The 24,156-nt window shown below is 41.3% G+C and overlaps 2 protein-coding genes across 2 annotated transcripts; one reads left to right on the plus strand and one right to left on the minus strand.

Moving 5' to 3' along the window:
• Positions 1-3,764: 3,764 nt before the first annotated feature.
• LOC107376188 (synaptogyrin-2) lies at positions 3,765-6,544 on the minus strand. Its single transcript, XM_015945164.3, has 4 exons — positions 6,342-6,544; positions 4,777-5,014; positions 4,518-4,651; positions 3,765-4,433 (listed from the first exon to the last, which is right to left on the minus strand). The coding sequence occupies exons 1-4, from the start codon at positions 6,438-6,440 to the stop codon at positions 4,230-4,232; spliced, it is 675 nt and encodes a 224-aa protein (XP_015800650.3). The 5' UTR covers positions 6,441-6,544; the 3' UTR covers positions 3,765-4,229.
• Positions 6,545-6,993: 449 nt separating this feature from the next.
• On the plus strand, positions 6,994-19,217 carry dele1 (DAP3 binding cell death enhancer 1). Its single transcript, XM_015945151.3, has 12 exons — positions 6,994-7,215; positions 9,481-9,598; positions 9,903-10,002; positions 10,446-10,590; positions 10,727-10,906; positions 11,013-11,080; positions 11,199-11,286; positions 11,400-11,542; positions 11,790-11,948; positions 17,483-17,575; positions 18,526-18,685; positions 18,766-19,217. Exons 1-12 carry the CDS (start codon positions 7,185-7,187, stop codon positions 18,963-18,965), a joined length of 1,485 nt encoding a protein of 494 aa, XP_015800637.3. The 5' UTR covers positions 6,994-7,184; the 3' UTR covers positions 18,966-19,217.
• Positions 19,218-24,156: the final 4,939 nt, after the last annotated feature.

Genomic DNA, 24,156 nt, shown 5'->3' on the forward strand with positions numbered 1-24,156 from the left:
AATGGCCCATGGTCGAGAAAGCACTCTTCATCGACGGAGGAGGGAAAAAAGGAGAACTCTATGCCCCAAACATCTTTACCACAGAGTAAAAAGTTGTGGGGAAGAATACCCAAAGCAATGCTGGTTAGTGTTCAAATGAAAAGACATAGTTCATTTACATGCAGCTCAATTACTTCATTCTATATGTTTTTGTTATGGGAGCCTGTCACTTAGCACTGTTTTTGTTTATATCTACATAAACATTCTATCGTTATAAGACAACATTTCAGGTTTAAAACTAGTTTTGTTTAACGCACGGGGATTAAAAGATAACACTAAAAGAAAGGCAGTTTTTTTAATATGTTAAACAACTTAAAGCGGATTTATGTTTAATTCAAGAAACTCATTCTGTAGCTATTGATGCAAACTTCTGGAGAACACAGTGGGGAAATGAGATGTAGTTCTCTCATGGCTCAAATTAGTCAGCAGGTGTCGCCATTTTAAAACATAACTTCAGTGGGAAGGTTCTGAGCTCCACCTCAGATGCAAATGGACATTACATACTTTTAATTTTAATGCTAGATGAAAACGTATACCTTATAGGATGTGTTTATGGCTACAATTTGAAAAAGGAAAATTCTGAACTCTTTGATATTCTGGAAAATAAAGTAATTTTTCTCCGTGTCTGGTTCGATGACGTCACTTTTGTGAAGCGCATTTGTAGTCCTGGAATTATTTTCACGCAAAACCTAAAATAGGGCTTCCCCCGTTCGAAATTTAGCACATTCTTAGTATCAAAATGTGTCTTTAAAATTCACAGACATCATATGTGAAATCCATGGCACAAAACAAGCGCAATTAGAAAATAGCATTTTTAACCCCATTGACTCGCATTCATTTTTTCATTCTTTCGAGGACCCATGGTCCGGAAGTGACTTAGGCTCCCTATATATCACGATTATTTCATTTGGATTTTTTTTTATTGATAAATAAAAGATGTCAGATGTTTTGTACATTCATTCCTCAACAGAAAGTAAAGAACAACCAAAACAAAGAACCAGAAATCCAGAAACATTAGAACCAAAACCAGTGATAATCCTTCCATACATCAAAGACATAACTGAAAAACCAATAGCAGCAATGAAAAAACACAACATAAACAGACCAACAAAACCCAGTTAGAAAAAGACTAGTACATCAAAAAGATATCAGCAGGACATAAGTGTGGAGTCATTTACGCAGAGGTGTGGACTCCAGTCACATGACTTGGACTCGAGTCAGACTCAAGTCATTATTTTAATGACTTCTGACTTGACTTGATAAAATCTATAAAGACTTGCGACTTGACTCGGACTTGAACGTCAATGACTTGCGACTTGAATCAACGTGCATCTGTTGACTTGATGATGACTGAGCATATTTGAGCACAAAAGTGGCACGACATGAACAAAAATCATAAATCATTCTTCGTTCTGGGTGTGATCTTGTTCTGCTAAGTGCAGCAGCACTTTGTTTATAATCAGTTTCAGACAGTTGCACTTTCTGCTTGTTTGAGCATTTTTAAGAAGTTTTATTTCCGGAATTTATTTATTATCATTGTCATTAAATTGAAGTTGGACAGATGACTTAAGGACTTGGACCCGACTTGATTGACTTTGGACTTGGCTGTCTTTGACTTGGACTTGACTGGAAAGACTTGAGACCTACTTGTGACTTGCAAAGCTGTGACTTGGTCACACCTCGGCATTTACGAAATACCATGCAAAATCTGCAAGAAAACATAAATACGAGAAACCGAACGTCAACTCAACACGCAAACAATAGAACACAGAAATGAGTGTGAGAAAGAAAAGTGAAGACACACAAGACCAGCACAACAAGAAGCAGAAAGTACAACTAAAAAATCAGCCGTACCAGACCAGTACAGGAAGGGAAATGATATAATGGACTGGGACAGCATAAGGATCATAAGCACCGAACAACAAAATTCCAATAGATGGATTAAAGAAGCCATAGAAATACGGAGACATGGACACACAACCATGAACAGAGACGATGGGATCTACACATTGGATCACGCATGGGACGGTGTCAGTGGTGAGGAGATTGCGGGCAGCAGAGAGCGACATCGTCCTCGGAGGAGGAAGTCGCCAACAGCGACAAAGCTCTGAGGAAGACTACAGCGTTAGTTGAAAGAAACGTCAGCAAAAACAAGGTAAAAGCAACTCTTTTGCTGTGTTAAAAAAATAACCAAATTGTCAGACACAACATGTCATCCCTGCAAAAGCTCTTCAGTCACAACGGCCCTTAGGACAATGTAAAAGTACAAAACATTTTAAGTATTTAGGACATTTATTTTGGAACCAGGGAGTAGAGAAAATAATCTTGACACACAGACTTTTAAACATTTGTCTTTAACATGTTCAGGTTAAACCTGTAAAAAAAGGTCATTTCTTTCATCTATCTGCCCAAAATCACGACTTTTACAGGAAGCAGACAGGAAACATGTGATTGTGTGTTTGTGTGTCCTGACAGTCACACATTGTTTTTGACAAACCTCTTACCAAATCCAATACTTGGTGTGAAAATATAATAAAACATTAGGCCTGACTGATTTCGAGCCCATCATTAGTGATTTTATCAATATAAAATGTTATTATTCAGTAATAGAACTATTAGATCTTTATTATTACAAATCATTTCATTATTATAATTAGCATTATTATTTTAGTGATCATTTTTTATTTGGGTAGAGGTTTTGTCCGCTGCCAATTTTTCTGTTTTTTCTGCCTTCATTTGTTGATGTTGGTATTTGATCTTGTTTGTCACGTGACCAGATGTTCATTATTTAGGGACATCTGGGTATTTTCAGATGGTTTATACCCCTGAAGGTCATACGTGTCCGAAACGCGTCGGCTTTTTCTTGCTCAATAAAATAAAATCATCAGAGTGCCTCGGATTACCTGTTTCTCTTTCTCGTTCTCATCTAATAATTTTTTTATAAATAAATTATTTTGAGTTTGGTGTATTTTTGATGAAACTGCACCAGAAGCATGAGTATGGCATTTCCATTTACTGCAAGGTCTCACCTTTCAGTTGAATTCATCACATCACACCATAGTGAACTTTCTATCACCTGATGCCTCTGGAAGATGCAGTAGTTACCTGCAGTAGTCACAGGTCAAATATTTACTAAAGGAGTGTGCAAGATAACAGAAGAGTGACTATTTTATGCAGCAGCATATAAAACATGGACAGGCCAAGATGGACAAAAAAATACATCTTTATTTTGCAAATCTGCAAACACTGTAAAATGCATTTTAACAGTTAATTATTCCAAAGCCACTGAAAGAAATCACTACAATCACAAAACCCAATAAAAAACAATTAAGCGGAAAATTGTAAGCGGGATTGAATGTTACAAACCTGTGCTTAACAGGAAATAACAAGAAAGATAATAAATACATCTTCAATTTCCCTCTATAAAGCAAAACAACTCGTCTTTACCATTAGAAGACGAAATTCATTTTATATTAGCTAAAACTGCATCTGAAATACAAAGATGCACATTAAATAGCCTTGGACGATAAACTGATCCGGCTACAATAAATGAGCAGATTTTTTTATTAAACAGAACTAAAAACTGTGGAAAGAGAATCAACTCTTCAGTGCATTTGAGGCTACTTCAGCGGATGATAATAAAGCAAGTACAGTAGTTTAAGGAAATAATTCAGATGAAATCTATAGTTTAGTTTAAGTGGCTTTCCTTTGAGGTCAAGCAAGAATGATTGAACACATTTTATTAATTACAGGGAGGCAGCAGCACATCAACCTTAAGATTAAAGTAAAAGCTGTGAATGTGTTGATAAGCTATTTATAAAAATGTTTCCTCTTCAAGAAGATAGGTGCAGATTCTTCATACCCTGTCAATGTTTGCCTCTGGTCTTAAATTTCTAAGCAGTTTAAACCAAAAAAAGAGCTTTGTAAGCATTTTAGTAGAAAGGTATCAAAGATCAACTCTATTTTACCCAAGAGAAAAATCAAACAGGTGAAAGATAAAAAGTCTCTTTAAAGTTGTTTCGAAGTCCAAACACAGAAAAGATCCATTAAACATTGTGCAATTATGACGCAGCAAACTAAAAACTGTGCACCCAAAAAAATATGCAAACATTTGCACAGCAAGAAAGTAGGAGTGATTAAAAAAGCCCCGAGTTTTGAATAAAACTGTATGAACTTCTACTCTCAGTTTCTCAGTAAGCTGGAGGCTGATACTCTCCCGGGGTCTCCTGCTTGTTGGAGAACGGGGACTGCTGGTATCCTGAGGGGACGCTGCTGTTCCCATAGGGCCCCTGTGGGTACGGAGTGGTGTGGTCTTGGGCTGGGTCCGTGTAATCCTCCGAAAACTCATTCACTCCTTGGGCATACCTCTTATATGTAAAGTAGGTCAAAAGAGCCTATTGAGGAAAGATTGAATGTTTCTCTTTTGCAACATTTGAACCAGATCAGAGTGACTTTGACAAACAGAGACACAGGCTCACCCAGGTGATGATGGAGAAAAAGGAGAAGGTAATGACAGCTCTGGCAGCACTGGCTATGTATAACGATGAGTTTGATTTGGACCACTGATTGACCAGGACACAAAAGCAGATGAACCACAAGAACGTCCAAACAGCTGTCCAATGTCAGAACAGAGAGAAGAAGGTTAAAATGACATGTGACGATTTAAAAAATACTTCATGTTTTAAGTAACAGTTTCTTCATTGTATTATGCAGCCTACAATGAAAACCAACTCTCACCCGAGAAGGCCAGATCTCCAATGACGATGCGTTTCCTGTCCTTGGCATTGCTGATATTTGGAAAGTAAGCATCCGTCATCAGGAAAATAACACAAGCCAAAAAGGCCAGAAGTCCAACTGCCACCCCGTAGCTGCACGCACTGTTGTTACTGTTGAAAATGCAGGTTTTCTCATCTAAATGGACAGTATTAGTGTAACCTTCTGCTGTAATGGTTGCAAAAACCACAATGGAGAATACCTGCAACAAGAAAATCTACATAAGTCCAAACTGTCCAGCTGTGAGAGCTGCATGTTACAAAGTACAGGAATGATTCCTTCTCAGCAAAAAGTACCTAAAACCCATCTGTTAGGCTGGTCTAGACAATGCAATGCCTATCAGATAGAGCTCAAGAAGTTTCAATTCCTGATCCTGAAAAGGTTTCAACAGATAATAACAACCAAATGTAGATTGGCATGTTCCGCAAGTTATTCCAGACTCCAGATATTCCAGAGGTTTAAACATTGCTGCGCAAAATACAAACTTCAGTTTTCTAATTTCTTTCATTCATTCTAGGGCTGGGCGACATGGTCTAAAATCAATATCATGACTATTGAGGATTTCACCTCATTAACGATAAATGGACGATAACTACAGGTATACGCAGAAACAAAAGTTGTCCACTAGATGGGGCTGTCACATATTTTACATTGAGTCACATTTTTAAGTGACTCAAGGTGGTACAGCTTCTTAAAGGGGCATGAACATTGCCAACCTACACACACCTTTCATTATTTCTTATCAAATGTATTGACATGGGAAAAATTATCACGATAAGAGTCAGAAATTTCGATAACGATACATTTTCGATTTACTGCCCAGCCCTAATTAATTCATCAAAAAATAAGAGCTGTCTAACCCAACCTGGTGCTGAATGAAAGAGTCAATGCCCCCCAGAACTAAAGAACCCAAAACAATTACATGTTCAGATAAACCAGGTCGGTTTTGTCCCCTAATAAAAGTAATTATCGGTTCAAATCAGAACTATAGAATTTAGAATAGAACAGCATAATGAAGTGGTGGCAGCGCACAAGATGGCAACCTACACAAATCGGTCTATAACGCCTTTATCTATATCTGAAATGTAACGCTGCATTCATGAGTGCAAAGCAGGTAGCAACAGATGACGCAGGCAGGTATCACTTCCTGGTATCCACTGGAACGCATCACACTCACAGCAGCAAACCCTGCTGTACCCAGACACTTTAATGACCACAAATGCAGTTTCTACATTTGAAATAAAAGCCCCTTGTGTTGGAAGGCTCGATGTGTTAAGTTCTGTGTGGGGACACAGCAGTAAGTTAGCATGATAGCAACTGCTACTTTCAGCTACGGTCAGGTAATATGCTCTCTGTAAAGTTTATTTCAAGTTTGAGAATTGTTTTACTTAAAAAACACTGCTCCATCCTATCAGTACATAATGGTAGCATTATCTTTAATTAACAAGTTTATGATGGGCTTAGCAGAAAACATCTGTTAAAAGTGATGACAGCTGGTTGAGCTAACGCTGCCACTAACGTTTACTCACCCAGCTCAAGAAGCGCAAAATGGTATGCGGCTGTTTCACAAAGCTTTCCACGTCAAAGGCCCCGCCGGCCAGAGAGGCCCCGTAAGCACCACTCTGCATTTTTGTTTGATACACAAAAGGTTCTTCTGAATAACGTGCGACACGAGCAGCAAACTTCTGTCAAACTTTCGATCTTTCGAACAACTTCCTGTCTGACAAACTGAAAGGCCGTCCTTGATTTTTGGTGCGTTCAAGGGCTCCTCGGAAATTGAAAAAGTACTCAGGCGCAGCGGTGGTCAGAAGCGTTTGGCTTGTCTGTGGTTTGGGTTGTTTTTAATGAAATGCCAGTGTTGGAAATGCTCGGTTTAAAAACGAACTAGTTCAAATTTCGGTTCCTGCCGTTTTAAACGAATTAGTTCAGCTCGGACCCTTTGAGATACATCTCTGTCTAAGGCTTTGGTTCAGCTCATAGTTCATGATTAAAAACACTTTTTAACTTAGTTCACATCCCAAAACGAACTAGTTCTTAGTGAATATTTTGCTGCACGCAAGGATTTTTAACTTGAGGATTTTGGCCATGGTTTTGAAAAGTACGGACACATAGTAATTATCTCTATCGCCACGGGGAGGCACTGTGACCGCGTTTGACTTTCGATTTTCCTGGTTGCGTCACCTGATCTTACTTCCGGTTTTCTCCTCCTCCGACCTTAACTCGTGACAGGTTGCTGTTGCCAAAACTTCCGAGAGAAACGCAACAATAACATGATGTTGTTTTTCTTCGGCACGACTGCCCGGTGTACTAAACTAACATGAGGTCTCTAAAGGTAACTGTGTAGTTGAAGCGGCAGCTGAGGACGAACCGTGATGTGGAGAGTTCAAGGCTTAGTGGGAAGAGGTGAGAGGCTTGTCTTTGACACTCGATAGAGAAAAAAGTCCTTAACAGTTTTATTGTTTTTATATCAGAAGCTAGACTCATTGTGTTAGCCCTTCACAGCTGTTAGCCTGAAGCTAATGAAGCAGATGATAACTACCAGGAGTGACAGCATTACTGACTGTTTTGTTCTGCTCCATAATAAACAACACGCCTTGCAAAAATCGTACCTTTGCACAAGTGTTAGCTACCTTTCACTTTAGGCTTGTTTCTAAAAAACATGATTATAAAATTACCAATCTGTGTTAGTTTTTACTCCATCAGTGCAGATCACGTTGACAGCAAAAGAAACAGGCGTTTTAAAAATAATTGTTGCTGCTAATATGTAGTAAAACTAATGTAGGAGGGCAAACCCATTTCTGTATGGAGATTTTATTCAAAACTAACTCAAAATTGCAATTACAGTGGGGCAAAAAAGTATTTAGTCAGCCACCGATTGTGCAAGTTCTCCCACTTAAAATGATGACAGGGGTCAGTAATTTTCATCATAGGTACACTTCAACTGTGAGAGACAGAATGTGAAAAAAAATCCATGAATTCACATGGCAGGATTTTTAAAGAATTTATTTGTAAATCAGGGTGGAAAATAAGTATTTGGTCACTTCAAACAAGGAAAATCTCTGGCTTTCACAGACCCGCAACATCTTCTTTAAGAAGCTTTTCTGTCCTCCACTTGTTACCTGTATTAATGGCACCTGTTTGAACACATTATCTGTATAAAAGACACCTGTCCACAGCCTTAAACAGACAGACTCCAAACTCCACTATGGCCAAGACCAAAGAGCGTTCGAAGGACACCAGGAAAAGAATTGTAGACCTGCACCAGACTGGGAAGAGTGAATCTACAATAGGCAAGCAGCTTGGTGTGAAAAAATCAACTGTGGGAGCAATTATCAGAAAATGGAAGACATACAAGACCACTGATAATCTCCCTCGATCTGGGGCTCCATGCAGGATCTCATCCCGTGAGGTCAAAATGATCATGAGAACGGTGAGCAAGAATCCCAGAACCACATGGGGGGACCTGGTGAATGACCTGCAGAGAGCTGGGACCACAGTAACAAAGGTCACCATCAGTAACACACTACAACGGCAGGAAATCAAATCCTGCAGTGCCAGACGTATTCTGCTGCTGAAGCCAGTGCATGTCCAGGCCCGTCTGAAGTTGGCCAGAGAGCACATGGATGATACAGCAGAGGATTGGGAGAATGTCATGTGGTCAGATGAAACCAAAGTAGAAATTTTTGGTATAAACTCAACTTGTCGTGTTTGGAGGAAGAAGAATACTGAGTTGCATCCCAAGAACACCATACCTACTGTGAAGCATGGGGGTGGGAACATCATGCTTTGGGGCTGTTTTTCTGCTAAGGGGACAGGACGACTGATCCGTGTTAAGGACAGAATGAATGGGGCCATGTATCGTGAGATTCTGAGCCAAAACCTCCTTCCATCAGTGAGAGCTTTGAAGATGATACGTGGCTGGGTCTTCCAACACGACAATGATCCCAAACACACCGCCTGGGCAACAAAGGAGTGGCTCCGTAAGAAGCATTTGAAAGTCCTGGAGTGGCCTAGCCAGTCTCCAGACCTCAACCCCATAGAAAATCTGTGGAGGGAGTTGAAAGTCCGTGTTGCTCGGCGACAGCCCCAAAACATCACTGCTCTCGAGAAGATCTGCATGGAGGAATGGGCCAAAATACCAGCGACTGTGTGTGCAAACCTGGTAAAGACCTATAGTAATCGTTTGACCTCTGTTATTGCCAATAAAGGTTATGTTACAAAGTATTGAGTTGAATTTTTGTTATTGACCAAATACTTATTTTCCACCCTGATTTACAAATAAATTCTTTAAAAATCCTGCCATGTGAATTCATGGATTTTTTTTTCACATTCTGTCTCTCACAGTTGAAGTGTACCTATGATGAAAATTACTGACCTCTGTCATCATGTCATCATTTTAAGTGGGAGAACTTGCACAATCGGTGGCTGACTAAATACTTTTTTGCCCCACTGTGTATTAATGTTAGGAAACAAATCTGTTTCTTTTACTAATAGCATCATTTTAGAGAAGCATAGGAACTGTTACATATACACTACTGACTCGTTGGAGAGAAGTTTAAGATAGTTGATGATTTTACACTCTTAAATGATTCCCACCACGAAAAAAAATAATTTTTTTTATTCACTGGAAATTTTATGGTGTTTCTTTTCTATCCCACCACCTCTCAGTTCTGCATCGGTATCATGGCAGCAACTCTCTGCGTTTGCCACCGAACCCCCACGTGGAGGACGAGGTCATCAACAGCTCAGCCGCACTGTCCACCTCCAGACACCCCCTTGACAGCAGGTGCTGGCATTACTTCTTTTATTTCGGTTTGATGGCAGATAAAATAAAAGTAGGACAGAGAGTGAAGAGAGCATCTATCTTAATCTTAGTCCTCACACCTGGATTCTGTCATTGTTTTTTAGCCCCTCTCTGAACTCACTCTGTCCTTGCTGCTTAGTTTTCATCTGCTTGCATCATCCACCTGCTTCTGATGTGGGGGTGGGGGAACAGAAATGAAACCGTCAGGCCTAAGCCAACTATTCCTGATGTCTTATTACAGCAGACTAAATTATAGAAATGTTCTTTGTTGTTATTTTTGCTGCAGATCTCGGGAGGATGACGGGGACAGGAGGAGCAAAAAGAAGACTTTTCAGTTTGGGTCTAGGAAGCTTCCACACTACACCGCCCTGGATGCCGTAGGATGGGTAGGTGCTGTTGTAAGGATAACGCAAAGGTTCATTTGTGTTAGATTCTGGGTGTCACATGCTCGTTTTGGTTAGTTTTACGGTTTCTAGTCAATGCAAAAACAAACAAGAACCACCAGTGATTCAGTTTTCACTTCAATAAAACATTTTTTATTATTATTGTCAACTCCAGAGGAGTGATTTGCAATAATCCTGCAAATATCCAGTTTTGGTAAGAATCTAACTTATTTTTTTCTCGATTACTTACTGTCTCTCAATAGTTTTGATTGTTTAAACACAGAAGGGAAGTCCACTGGTCCTGAAAAATCATCAGTCAGACTCGAATATTCTGTTCTGCAGGTTGTTATTTTACCCGAATCCTACTTTAAGCTGCCTTAGGAATACAGAATGTCTTTGCAAGGATTGAATCATGTTATGATGACCCTCTTCATGTTTCTCCACAGGGAGCGGTGGCTGTGATCTTCATGCAGGTCTGCAGAAGAATCCACTCCAAGTTCTCTTCAGGCACAGAACCCAGCTCAAACTCTGAAACCCTGACGTCTCCGTCAGCTGTGCAGAAGTGTGGATACCGCATCCTGCTGGAGATACGTGAGTTCCTTTGGCATTGTGCACCCACAAGGACCGAACTGAGGGTTGAGGATTTGATGGGTTTCATTGCAAACAACTCTTTAACAGTTGTATGATCATAATCCTGATGATGTTCGCTTGCTTCTGTCTGCTGCAGTATCGAGGCGGGATGTCTTGCCTAGAGGAAGGCATTTGTTGTGTCTGCAGGCCGTGCAAGAAAAACACAGTAAGGACCAGCCTGCACCTGAGAGCAGCAGCAGCGAGCAGCAGCATCCAGCTGATGGTTCCGTTCCTGACCACCAGGGGGAGCTCCTGTACGAGGGTTCACCTACACCGGGTTAGTTCGGTGACTGATTTGCAGACTGATTTTAAAACATGCCTTTTTTGTGTATTTCTGAGTGCTGAAATGTAAAAATGATATATTGTATGTTTTTGGGACACAGAAGAATCACTTTTGTTTGAGTCCTGCCCTCTGCAGTACAACACCAACCAAAGCAACAACGATCAAAAGGTCAGCATTCGCTTTCTTGTAGTTTAAATTATTTTTCCTACTGATTTGGTCATGCATCAGACAGAATTTTTCTTTTACGTTGATTATTTCATTTTTTTTATCTACTTGTGTGTTTTAGGAAGCATCGGAGGAGAGGCTGACTGAAGCAGCACTTAACCTCAGAGATGTTGGAGACAACAGTGTTCCTGTTATTCTCAACATCATCGGTACTCATTCACTTACTTAACTAATTGAAGGAATGACATACCCAATAATAAATATAGGACTTTGTGCGTTTAAAACCCTTTTACATTTACTCTGCTCCTGTGTGTTTTAACAGGTCTGGAAAATGACAAGAGTGAGAACTATGAGGAAGCTTTCACCTGCTTCCTGGCTGCTGCTCAGCAGGGCTACAGTAAGGCACAGTTTAACACGGGTGTGTGTTACGAGAAGGGAAGGGGGGTCCGCAAGGACAGGGACAAGGTAAGAGAGTAAAGATCCTAGTAGTTATTTTCTATCCTTTCAATAAAAATAAATACATTTAAAAAACTTGCCACATAAAATTCAAGAAACAAGCAACTCGGCTAATTCTCATTAGAGAAGCTCTGAAATATGATGTTTATTTTCTTACATTTTTCCTTTACAGTTTAATCATGTAAACACATCGTTAGCTGAAGCATATTTCTTTTTAATGTCACAGTTTAAATAGTGTCTCATATTTCTCTCCGAGGCTCTGTTTTACTACAAGCTGGCAGCCGTGGGTGGACACAAGCAAGCTCAGTATCGCTACGCTAAGCTGCTTCTGACCAGCAGAGGGCAGCAGAGTTTAGAGGAGCTGAACACAGCTATTAGCTTACTGGAAAAGGCTGCTACAGCTGGGCTCAGCAAGGTAAAAACAATTTAATACACTTCAGAATATGAACAACTTGGGAGAGTTAATTTTTTTAAATAAAAAAAATGTTAACGCTGTAATCCACCTGCTTCTTAAAAAACAAGAGTCTCGACCCCTCTCTCCATAGCAGCTTCAGACCCATCTCTGAACTTCTGTTCATCTCCAAGATTTTGGAAAAGGTTGTGGCTAAACAACTCACAGCTGCTCTTGATGAACATAACATCTATGATAGCTTCCACCTCACTCAGCATGGCTCTACTAAATACCCGCTCTGTTAACAATAAGTCCTTCCTGCTTAATGATCTAATTCTCTCTAAAAACTTGGATTTTCTGTTTCTGACTGAAGTTTGGCAGCAAAAATCTGATTATTCTGGTCTGATTGAACTCTGCCCGAGTGGTTATTCTTTTCTTAGCCAGCCCCGGGGTTCTGGTCGTGGTGGAGGCCTAGCTATTTTGTTTTCAGAGAACATCTTCCACGTAGCTCTACAACCTCTGGTCACTTTGCTTGCTTTGAACTGCAGCTGATTAAAGTCAGGCGTAAGGACCCGTCCTACTGTGCTGTGGTCTATCGTCCACCTGGTCCAAACAGTTCTTTCCTTCAGGAGTTTAGTGACTTTCTATCCTCCACTGTGATGCTGTCCAGACTGGTGATTGTTGGTGACTTTAACATTCACGTTGATGATCCCTCTGATCACTTTGCCATGAATTTCTCCAGCCTTATGGACACTCACCTTTACCCAGCATGTTTCTGGCCCCACACACACCAGGGGGCACACTCTAGACCTTGTTTTTACCCTGAGTCTAAATGCTGACAGTGTTTGTCCTGAGAACGTTTATATTTCAGATCACCATTGCATTTTCTTTAACTTGTCAGTTTCTGCGTCCCCACCTCCTGCTCGCCGTATGGTTAGTTCTTGTTTTCTTAATGAGAGCACAGCTAGCAATTTTTCTGCTGCTTTTGATCCACCCTGTTCTTCTGATAACGACCCAGATTCCTTAACTTCTCAGTTTGAGCACTGCCTCTCCATTCTGGACAACATCTGTCCTGTCAGAACCAGATCAGTTCCTGCAGTGAACCCTACTCCCTGGTTTAATGACAGCCTTCGCAGCCTGAAGCGCCAATGCAGAAATATTGAGCTCTTATGGAAGAAAACCCATCTCCACGTCCATCTGCTGCACATAAAGGATCTTCGCACATCCTTTACCTCTGCAGTCAGAGACGCTAGGGTTTCCTATTTCTCCAACCTGGTGTCCCAGAGCAAAGGGAACCCCAATGGCCTGTTTAACACCATCAGCAGCATCGTCTCTCCTGCCTCTCCAACAGCCTCCATCCACTCTGTTACAGACTGTGAGAACTTTCTGTCTTTCTTTGTGGACAAAGTCAATAAGGTTAGATCTAGCATCTCTCCTTCAGTCTTATCGCTGCCTCTCCCGACTCCAACCAGGCCCATCATCCTAGATAGCTTTGCTCCTGTTTCTTTGCCTGAGTTAACCAAACTAGTTAACTCTATGAAGACCTCTGCATGCCCCCTCCACATCTTACCCTCATCTTTGTTTAAAAGTGCTTTTCAGTCCATCGGTCCCAGCGTGCTCTCTATAATTAATGCTTCTCTGGTCTCTGGTCAGGTCCCTGCTTACTTTAAGAATGCTGTAATCCACCCGCTTCTTAAAAAAACGAGTCTCGACCCCTCTCTCCATAGCAGCTTCAGACTCATCTCTAAACTTCCATTCATCTCCAAGATCTTGGAAAAGGTTGTGGCTAAACAACTCACAGCTGCTCTTGATGAACATAACATCTATGATAGCTTCCAGTCAGGTTTTCGTAGAGCTCATTCTACTGAAACAGCTCTTCTTAGGGTCTCTAATGACCTTCTGACTCACAGTGATGCAGGGGACTGTTCTGTTCTGTTCTGGTCCTGCTGGACCTGACTGCAGCCTTTGACACTGTTGACCATCACCTGCTACTGGAGAGGCTGAGAGACAGGGTAGGTCTATCAGGAACTGCTCTGGATTGGTCCTCTTCTTATCTCTCTGAGCGCTCCTTTTTCTTTGGCCGTCTCAAAGTTTTGATCCTCCACCACCGCTCTTACCCATGGTGTCCCACAAGGTTCTGTGCTGGGGCCTCTGCTCTTCCTCCTCTATCTGCTTCCTCTTCAGCACATCCTGAGCTCCTTCAAAGGAATCTCCTACCATCTTTATGCAGATAACATCCAACTGTACATCTCCTTCAAGCACCATGAGATGTCTAAGCTGCAGCTGTTACACACCTGCTTAGACTCTATCAAAACCTGGATGGCTGGGAGCTTTCTACAGCTGAATGAAGATAAGACTGAGATCCTCATCTGTGCCCCAGACAAGCTGTTTCCCAAAGTCAGAGACTCTCTTGGTCAGCTTGCTTCTCACACCAAAACCTCCATCAGGAATCTTGGCGTGACCTTTGACCCAGCTCTCACCCTGGATTCTCATGTGAGTTATCTTGTTCGCTCTTCCTTCTTCCATCTCAGGAACATTGCTAAGCTGAGTCCCATTCTGTCCCGCTCTGAACTTGAGACAGTTCTCCACACCTTCATTTCTTCACACTTAGACTACTGTAACTCTCTTTTCACGTGCTTGAGCAGAACCTTCCTGAACCATCTACAGGTGGTTCAGAATGCCTGTGCTCGGCTTCTGTCCAAGTCCTCCAAATACACCCACATCACCCCGCTTCTCCTCCAGCTTCCCTAGCTGCCAGTCAACATCAGGGTTCATTTCAAGATCCTGGTTCTGGGGTCTCATTTATCAAACATTGCGTAGAACCCTTACTAAAACCGTACTTAAGCTCAGCAAATAAAATGTACTTACGCCAAGTAGGTTTGTGATCTATCAAACATGGAGTACACACAGCTGCACGCAATCTCCTCTTCATAAATCAGAAACTATATAGAAAGGCTCTCAGCTGCTTTTTACTCACATCCCGCCTTCACCACACCCACTTACTGCCATGAATAGTCAATGCAAAGTGCCTTGTCGATCTCATGCATATACATAAGACTCCCGGATGAAAGTAATGCGCGCTAACCAGTCATCCAAATGGAGATCTCCCTTGTCCAGTTAGCCAGGGCGCATGATCAATTGGGTCACGGTGACAGGACACACTGTCACAGACGCATGGCATTCTGTCTCAATCTGTCCCCCTGATGATATTCAGCATTCCGTATTCTGCGCTTCAGGTTGTGTGCGTGTGTGTGTGCACGCGCTGTGGCTTGTTCTGTGTGAAAACGAAGCAGTACAAGTGATAATGCTGCAGGATATCATAATTTTATCCTTCTCAGCAGCAGTTCTGCAGGTGCTCTCCATGTCCAAAATGTGCGTAAGCAAGGTCCTTAGTCAACTTAAAGTTGCACACATTCTTCCGCTAAGTTTTCTTTCATAAATCCTAAAGTTTGCTTGGAAAGTTGCTTACGCAGTTTTCCGACCCCATTTTGTGCGTAAGCAAACTTGATAAATGAGGCCCCTGGTCTATAGGGCCTTACATGGACAAGCACAATCTTATATTGGTGATCTTCTTAGTCCCTACACCCCCAGCAGGTCCCTGAGGTCCAGTGACCAAAGCCTACTGGTTGTGCAGCACCAGGCTAAAGACCAAAGGTGACAGATCATTTGCTGCTGTGGCCCCCAGACTCTGGAACTTTCTCTCCCAGAGCCTAAGATCAGTGGACTCAGTGGTCTCCTTTAAAAAGCAGCTGAAAATTCATCTGTTCAGGCTGGCTTTGGTGACCTTCATCAGTACCCTCTCCTTATTCTGCTCTTTCAAGATTTTCCCGGCATCCACTAATTTCCCACTTTCCTTTTCATTTTCTCTCTCCCTTTCCTTACATTTTTTTAATTAGTTTTAAAATTTTTTCTCATTTTAAACATTTTAATCATTTTTTCAAATCTTTTTTATACTTGAAGTTTTTTGTTGTTCATTTTTTTTGTTTTTGTGAAGCGCCTCAAGATTTTTATCTTGAGAGCCACTATATAAAAGATTGTTTTCTGTCTTTCTTTTCTTTCTTGACCTAATAATCCAAAATTCAAGAAAATTTTTTTTCAAAGACTCCAGAAGTGAACTAGAATTTTATCTTTTTTTTGTATCTAAAGTGAAACATCCTCTTGTAACTTGTGTAAAAATGGACTGATTTATGTTGTGTTCAGTGTTGGGAGTAACGCCGTTTAAGTATAACGGCGTTCTTTTATAGGTAACGGAATAATCTAATTAATTACTTTTCCCGCCGTTGCAACGCCGTTACCGTTACTGGGGACGGAACGCTGTGCGTTACTATGTGCTTGTGGAACGTTGAGCAGCAGTGTGAGGCTTTCCGACCGCCACACTTCAGCTGCAGCCAGGGAGAGAGAGGTGTCGGTAACGCACTTACAAACACGATGATGATTGGCCAGGTGGGCGGAGACCCTCACGGTCTCAGTCACTGCATTCTGTAGACACAACGGGAATAACTCCGTTTAAAATAACCGCGTTAATAAAAAATATGTCTTTCTGTAACAAGCAAACTAATTAATTACATCTTCTTTTATCAAAACGTTGTTCCTGTTACTGGTAAGGAAATGCGTGGGTTAAGCAGTGCGGTGTGTTGAAGCTGTCGTCAGCTGATCAGGAGCTAAAGAGGTAGATGTTTAAGAGCATCATGGCCCGTGAAGAACGAGGAAGACGTGATGAATAGTCTACGGCTGCAGACCCGCAGATTTGTTGCTGCAGCAGCGAATCTGCGGGTCTGCAGCCGTGCCCTTAGCGTGACAGCGGGACGTCCCGAAGGTCCGCTCACCTGTTCACCGCTCAGACGTCCTGATCTTCCACCTTCCTAGATCATCCAGCTGTAACCTGTTTCTGATCATGTCTTTAGTCCCGCTGTAACACTGATGCATCAGTCTCAGACGTCATGGTGCTCAGGTGTTATTAGAACTACCTGTGTGTGTTTACCACCCAGCTTCAGCTCTTCTGTGTTTGGGTCTGACCCATGTTAGTACATTTAAGTCCAAGGCTTGTGCCTCTTCTAGTGTCATTTTAAAGGATATTTATTTATTTATTTAACCGTTACTAGATTAGCAGCAACAGAAATGCTACTAAAAAGACACAATTATGTGAAGCTGTAAAAATTAGAATGCTGTGCAAAATTACATTCATTTCTGTAATTTAACTAGACTGAGAGACCATTTAAAGGCTCGGGAGTAATTCTTGCATGCTTTAATGAAAAAAGTAACTAAGTAGTTACTTTTGTTGGTAATTAGTTACTTTTATGATCTTGTAACTCAGTTAGTAACTGAGTTACTTTTTTGACAAAGTAATCAGTAACTATAACTAATTACTTTTTAAAGTAACGTTCCCAACACTGGTTGTGTTTGTCTAAAATGACCACAAAACATCAAAGTAATGCAGTAACCGATTCCAGTTTAGGATTGTGTAGATTTTGAGCAGCTATAGTGATGTGTGGTTTCTTATAAAGACATAATCCATGGTTATATTTAAATCACAACAACTTCTCTCTTCCCCTCTTCAGGCTCAGGTCTGTCTGGCCTCCTTTTATTCTCGAGATCCAGGGAGATACGGGTGCAAATTTGTGGAGTATCTGCAGATGGCAGCAGAGAGCGAGGTGAGCCCCCTTCTAGAGACTTCTCACTTCACCTCCCTTCTCTCAGATGTAATGAATTATAAAGGCTCAGTGCGACTTCCTTTGGCTTTACAATCATATGTATTTACACGCCTTCATCAGGGCTGAACAACTATATGAAAAGATTGAATTGTGATTTTTGTGGTTAAAATTGCGATTTCAGTTTGATTAAATACCTTCCCCAAATCAAGCTTCAGCACATTTTTCACAATATACAGTCATGTTAACAAACATGACAGGAAATGACATCATACCATCAAAACATTCAAAGCTATTATCCTAATATTGCAAGGGGGAGAACTAAATGTGAGACTTGTTTTCATTTGTATTTATGAACAAAATCAGGCATGCAGAGTTTCACTGGTGTTGTTGTACTGAGGTGGACCATCTGGACTTTTCTCTGGGCCGTTTGTTTCTTTTTTCTCTCACAAAATCACCGCTATAACACCAAAGGCTTTGAATTACCATAACCCTACAACAGGATGTGCCGTCACGGAAATTCAAACAAGCACTTTAAACCCCCATTCTGTTGATGCAGGAAGTGAGCGATTCAGACTCAGAAAATAAGTGACAGGTAGATGGCTACAAGCATTGTTAATAATGGCTTGCCTTGAAGCGTTGCTGCAAAAACAAAAGCAACCCAGAGAAATGTCGTCAGCTCAAGAATTGGTCCCCGTCCCCGCTACCCCCATGACACTTTTAGAATCAGGAGAACAATCTTGAGGTCTAAGATTCTGGGTCAGTCAGGAACTCTGCAAAAATAAAAATCGCAGCTTTGACGATCCCATTGTTTGAAATTTAAAGTTTAGATTGGAAAACGATAGTTGTCTGTAATGTTGTAGCTCTGCAGCATCAGTGTTCTTTCAGTTTAGACGTTATGAGTTGGTTCATCTGCATAAATGCTTTCTCTTTTTTTTTGTGTTTGTGCTCAGGACGACACGGCCCTGTTCCTCTTGGGTCAGTGTTATGAAACTGGTTTTGGGTTGCAGCAGAATTTTAGGACGGCTGTCGAGTTTTACAGGCGATCCGCACAAGCAGGCAACAAGCAAGCCAGGAGTTTACTGACACCAGCTGATGTCACACACAACAAAGGTAGTGTACTGCGGGTGCATACTTTTTGTGCATCTGTAGTTCATCATCATATTGATTTGTGTTTCCTGTCTCTTACACAGCAGAGGACGCGGTTCTGCGCTCCATCCGCTCTGCACCTTGCTTCACTGTGGCTGAAACTCTCCTTCAGAAGCCACTTTCTTCTTTAAAGCTGCCTCTTCTTCCTCACTCCTGGAGCACCGGGAACTTGTCTCTTTCTGCACCTCTGCACCACTCCAGTGCTGAGGGTGGAGCCTGCCAGTGGACTGTAGGGGTGGGATAGGTAACAGGAGTCAAACCAAGTAGTTAAAGCCAAGGGATGCATTTCAAAGTGTGAGCGTTGTGTTGCCAAAACTTAAAGGTCAGTGTGTTAAATGTGTGTGTTTGTGTGTGCAAGTGTGGAAGAGTTAATAGCTTTTATACATGTGGGTCTAGATTCTTTTGTTTTTTTCTTGTTTGAACTAAATGTCTGAGAATAAGAGAGGAAGCTTTATGACTGTTTTTTTAAATAAAGTCTGAACTGTGGAAAAAAAAATCTAGGTGCCTTTGGTAACATTCCTCTTCTTCTGCACAAGTCTGTGGAATTCAGTGATGCAGGTGTTGTACCGATCTGTTGTGGCGAAGACAGAGCCCTCGATTTATCGGTCGATCTACGTTCCTACCGTCACCTATGGTCACGAGCTTTGGGTAGTGACAGAAAGAATGAGGTTGCAGATTCAAGCGGCCGAAATGAGCTGCTGCATGATGTAACAGCAAATGTGGCTTCCTCCCCTTTTCACCCAAATATTTATCCTTGCATCCTGAAACACATCAGTAGGTGATCAATATCGAAAATGTATTACCCGTTACAGTTTAATTCTCCAAGATGGCAGGGCATGAAAAAATGACTTGCATTTTTGGAAGATGAGACTGTGTGTAATTTCTTACATAACCACCTTTTGTTGTCTGACCAACTGGTGTGAATTTCATCCCTGCCAAAAGCAACCTTGAAATTCTGCCTGTAAAAAAGACTAAACACGCAGGAAGCTTCTGGTACATTCTAAGTAATATTTCAAAAAGTAAAAATTTTCCAGTCTTTAATTTATAATTTATTTATAGGTTTTCAGGACATCTTTAAAATGTATATCACTGACAAAAAGTTAATCTATTCTTTATTAAAGAGCGACACCAAAATAAACTTTTTTTTTTGCTGATAGTGCTGTAGTCATGTGTAGCCGTTTTAATTATTTATTTTTTTGTATTTTTGTGCATTTTCTTTAAAAAGACTAATTTTAGCCTAAAAAATCAGTTTCACCTATGGGTGAAATGTCTCAAAATACGTAGCCAGTCCCATGTTACGCAAAAGAGATCTGTGTGTTATAAAAGCAGAGTCTCAGCCACGCTGTAAATGGCTGCAAGCAGGTGGATTATGTCAACGTCATTTACCAAATTGTATATACAGTGGGGCAAAAAAGTATTTAGTCAGCCACCGATTGTGCAAGTTCTCCCACTTAAAATGATGACAGAGGTCAGTAATTTTCATCATAGGTACACTTCAACTGTGAGAGACAGAATGTGAAAAAAATCCATGAATTCACATGGCAGGATTTTTAAAGAATTTATTTGTAAATCAGGGTGGAAAATAAGTATTTGGTCAATAACAAAAATTCAACTCAATACTTTGTAGCATAACCTTTGTTGGCAATAACAGAGGTCAAACGATTACTATAGGTCTTTACTAGGTTTGCACACACAGTAGCTGGTATTAAGCCCATTCCTCCATGCAGATCTTCTCGAGAGCAGTGATGTTTTGGGGCTGTCGCTGAGCAACACGGACTTTCAACTCCCTCCACAGATTTTCTATGGGGTTGAGGTCTGGAGACTGGCTAGGCCACTCCAGGACTTTCAAATGCTTCTTACGGAGCCACTCCTTTGTTGCCCAGGCGGTGTGTTTGGGATCATTGTCGTGTTGGAAGACCCAGCCACGTTTCATCTCCAAAGCTCTCACTGATGGAAGGAGGTTTTGGCTCAGAATCTCACGATACATGGCCCCATTCATTCTGTCCTTAGCACGGATCAGTCGTCCTGTCCCCTTAGCAGAAAAACAGCCCCAAAGCATAATGTTCCCACCCCCATGCTTCACAGTAGGTATGGTGTTCTTGGGATGCAACTCAGTATTCTTCTTCCTCCAAACACGACGAGTTGAGTTTATACCAAAAAGTTCTACTTTGGTTTCATCTGACCACATGACATTCTCCCAATCCTCTGCTGTATCATCCATGTGCTCTCTGGCAAACTTCAGACGGGCCTGGACATGCACTGGCTTCAGCAGCGGAACACGTCTGGCACTGTAGGATTTGATTTCCTGCCGTTGTAGTGTGTTACTGATGGTGAACTTTGTAACTGTGGTCCCAGCTCTCTGCAAGTCATTCACCAGGTCCCCCCGTGTGGTTCTGGGATTCTTGCTCACCGTTCTCATAATCATTTTGACCCCACGGGATGAGATCTTGCGTGGAGCCCCAGATCGAGGGAGATTATCAGTGGTCTTGTATGTCTTCCATTTTCTGATAATTGCTTCCACAGTTGATTTTTTCACACCAAGCTGTTTGCCTATTGTAGATTCACTCTTCCCAGTCTGGTGCAGGTCTACAATTCTTTTCCTGGTGTCCTTCGAATGCTCTTTGGTCTTGGCCATAGTGGAGTTTGGAGTCTGACTGTTTAAGGCTGTGGACAGGTGTCTTTTATACAGATAATGTGTTCAAACAGGTGCCATTAATACAGGTAACGAGTGGAGGACAGAAAAGCTTCATAAAGAAGACGTTACAGGTCTGTGAGAGCCAGAGATTTTCCTTGTTTGAAGTGACCAAATACTTATTTTCCACCCTGATTTACAAATAAATTCTTTAAAAATCCTGCCATGTGAATTCATGGATTTTTTTTTTCACATTCTGTCTCACAGTTGAAGTGTACCTATGATGAAAATTTCTGACCTCTGTCATCATTTTAAGTGGGAGAACATGCACAATCGGTGGCTGACTAAATACTTTTTTGCCCCACTGTAAGTGGGAGTTAACCTGGATGTGGAAGTGGCGTTGGTATTCCGCCAGGCTTGGAGTGTTGCAGCAGACCAAACTTCTGCGTAAGTTGAAATATACTGTATTGCTCTGTCATCCTAACTGACGGTTATGCATTTAGTCTATTCAAAGACTGAGGTAGGAAATCAAATTCAGGGTGAGCCAACGCCTAAAATAACATCCCTCACTGAGTTGTTGTCTAACTTCCATCAAATAAAAAGCAAAGAATGACATCAGCTTACCTCCCTGGCAGCACAAAAACAGGAGACCAAAAAGGGTTTAACAGAAACGGCAACTCACCCCTACGATTCCACCTTTTAAAACTCTAAGGATTCACCTGTAGGTCACTCTAAGCACAACACACAAGGAACACCAACAAGCAGTGGCTGGTTGGGGACCACTGAACTGGAGATCCCCAGGTGCTTCTCATCAGGATGCTTTTAACGAACTCATTGTATTCAGCGTTCAATCAGATCTCCTCTGGGCTGAAGAACAACAAATCAGGGCATCTCTGATCACCTGTATACTGAAAGTGACAATTAATTACAGCCTATTTTATCAGAGGGACAAGTTATACAGAAAAGAAGAATACATTGCGCCTCAGGGGCGTAAGGTACAAGCGGAATTATGGCGTTTTTAGCCCCAGTGACTTGTATTCATCTCTTGGTTCTTCCGGGAACCCATGGTCCGGCTCCCTATATATATTTTTAATAGAATAGATTTATTATATATATATATATATATATATATATATATATATATATATAGAGAGAGAGAGAGAGAGAGAGAGAGAGAGAGAGAGAGAGAGAGATCAAATCAAATCAAATCAACTTTATTTATAAAGCGCTTTTACATGGCCAAAATGGCCAAACAAAGCGCTGATATATATAGATATACATATATATATATATATATATATATATATATATATATATATATATATATATATATATATATGTATATGTATATATATATATATATATATATATATGTATGTATATGTATATGTATATATATATATATATATATATATATATATATATATAGTGCATCTTAGTTAAAATGTAAATATTCTTCCTCCGGCTATTGAAGGGTGCAGACGCTTTTCTTCTCCTCTCCTCCAAATCTTATCCTCAAGGCCTTAGTCTGTCTCTGTGTGCTGGGTGCACGGCTGCTTCTGCATTTTTTCTGGAAACTGGAAACTGAAATTCACTAAAATGGATCTCGTCAGCTGAGTCACTCAACGCGGTTGATACAATTTTTTCAACGATGAGAACGGGAGAAGGGGCTCCCGGATGCCTTTCCGGGACAGACCAGCTGTCTGTGGAGGACTCTGAAGATGCGTGGATATTCGTGGTGTTGGTGTCGGGTTTCCTGCTGATCGGCATTGGAGGCTACCTGGCTTACCGGAAAACAAGCTGTCGAGGAATATTGGCCAGATCCTGGAGCTCAGAGATGGTTTGCACCGCACTGTGAATACACAGACACACATAATTGCCTAGATGAATCGTAAGCTTGGGACTTTGGCCGAGATTCATTATTGGCACAAAAGATGGATGCCATCAAGGAGAGAGTGGACAAATCAGCACAGATTGGGATAGTTTAATGTCATTATTGGGATTTTGAGAGGTTGAGGACCAACAAACTGTAAGTCAGAGAGGAAATTATCTCTGTCTGGCCCCGAAACAATTTCTAATCAGAATCTGGCGTCCTTGAGCCTGCAAGGCTCCAACGAAAACTCCCCCCTCAGATGATGTGTGGAATGTGCTGTCGCTATGGCAGCTCAACTCTATCTCCTATCCCAGCCTGGGCGGGACTGCGGGAAGGCCGCTGGACCGTTCCAGGGTCACTGCAACCCTCCAACCCTCAATGCTCATTTTTTCATCTATTGACATGAAAATAAAAACAGAAAAAAATTACTACAAACTCCTCCCCCTATCCACACTGAGGTGACATGCATTGCTTCTATTGTGGCTGCAGGAACTGAAGTAGGGATAGTCCCAACCCACCACCCCACCTAGTGGACACTTATGTTGTCTAAAGTCTGTTGCATATATGTTTGAGATAATTTTTTACAGAGCAAAGCTGCCCTCCCGGTGGAAGGGTAACTCTGAAGTTCCTTTTTGCCCCTCCACCTGAACCAACCCTCATGTCAACCCCTCTTATCTCTATTAAGGTAGCGCAACTCATGATTGTGAATGACCACAGTCACCAATTCATGTGTCATGTGTCTTGCCCATGTATGTCTGGTCTCTGAATTGTGTGTACTGAAACTCTAATTTCCCTCTGGCTATTAATAAAGTATCTTTGATTTATTGATTGATTGATTGATTCTGCTTAAAATTGCCAGTGTTGTACCATTTTCAGGTAAAAACTCTGCATTGCATTTTAATTTCAAAATCACATTTTTCTTCCAATTAC

This window comes from Nothobranchius furzeri, chromosome 1, assembly GCF_043380555.1.
Source record: "Nothobranchius furzeri strain GRZ-AD chromosome 1, NfurGRZ-RIMD1, whole genome shotgun sequence".
In the NCBI taxonomy this organism is placed as follows: domain Eukaryota; kingdom Metazoa; phylum Chordata; class Actinopteri; order Cyprinodontiformes; family Nothobranchiidae; genus Nothobranchius; species Nothobranchius furzeri.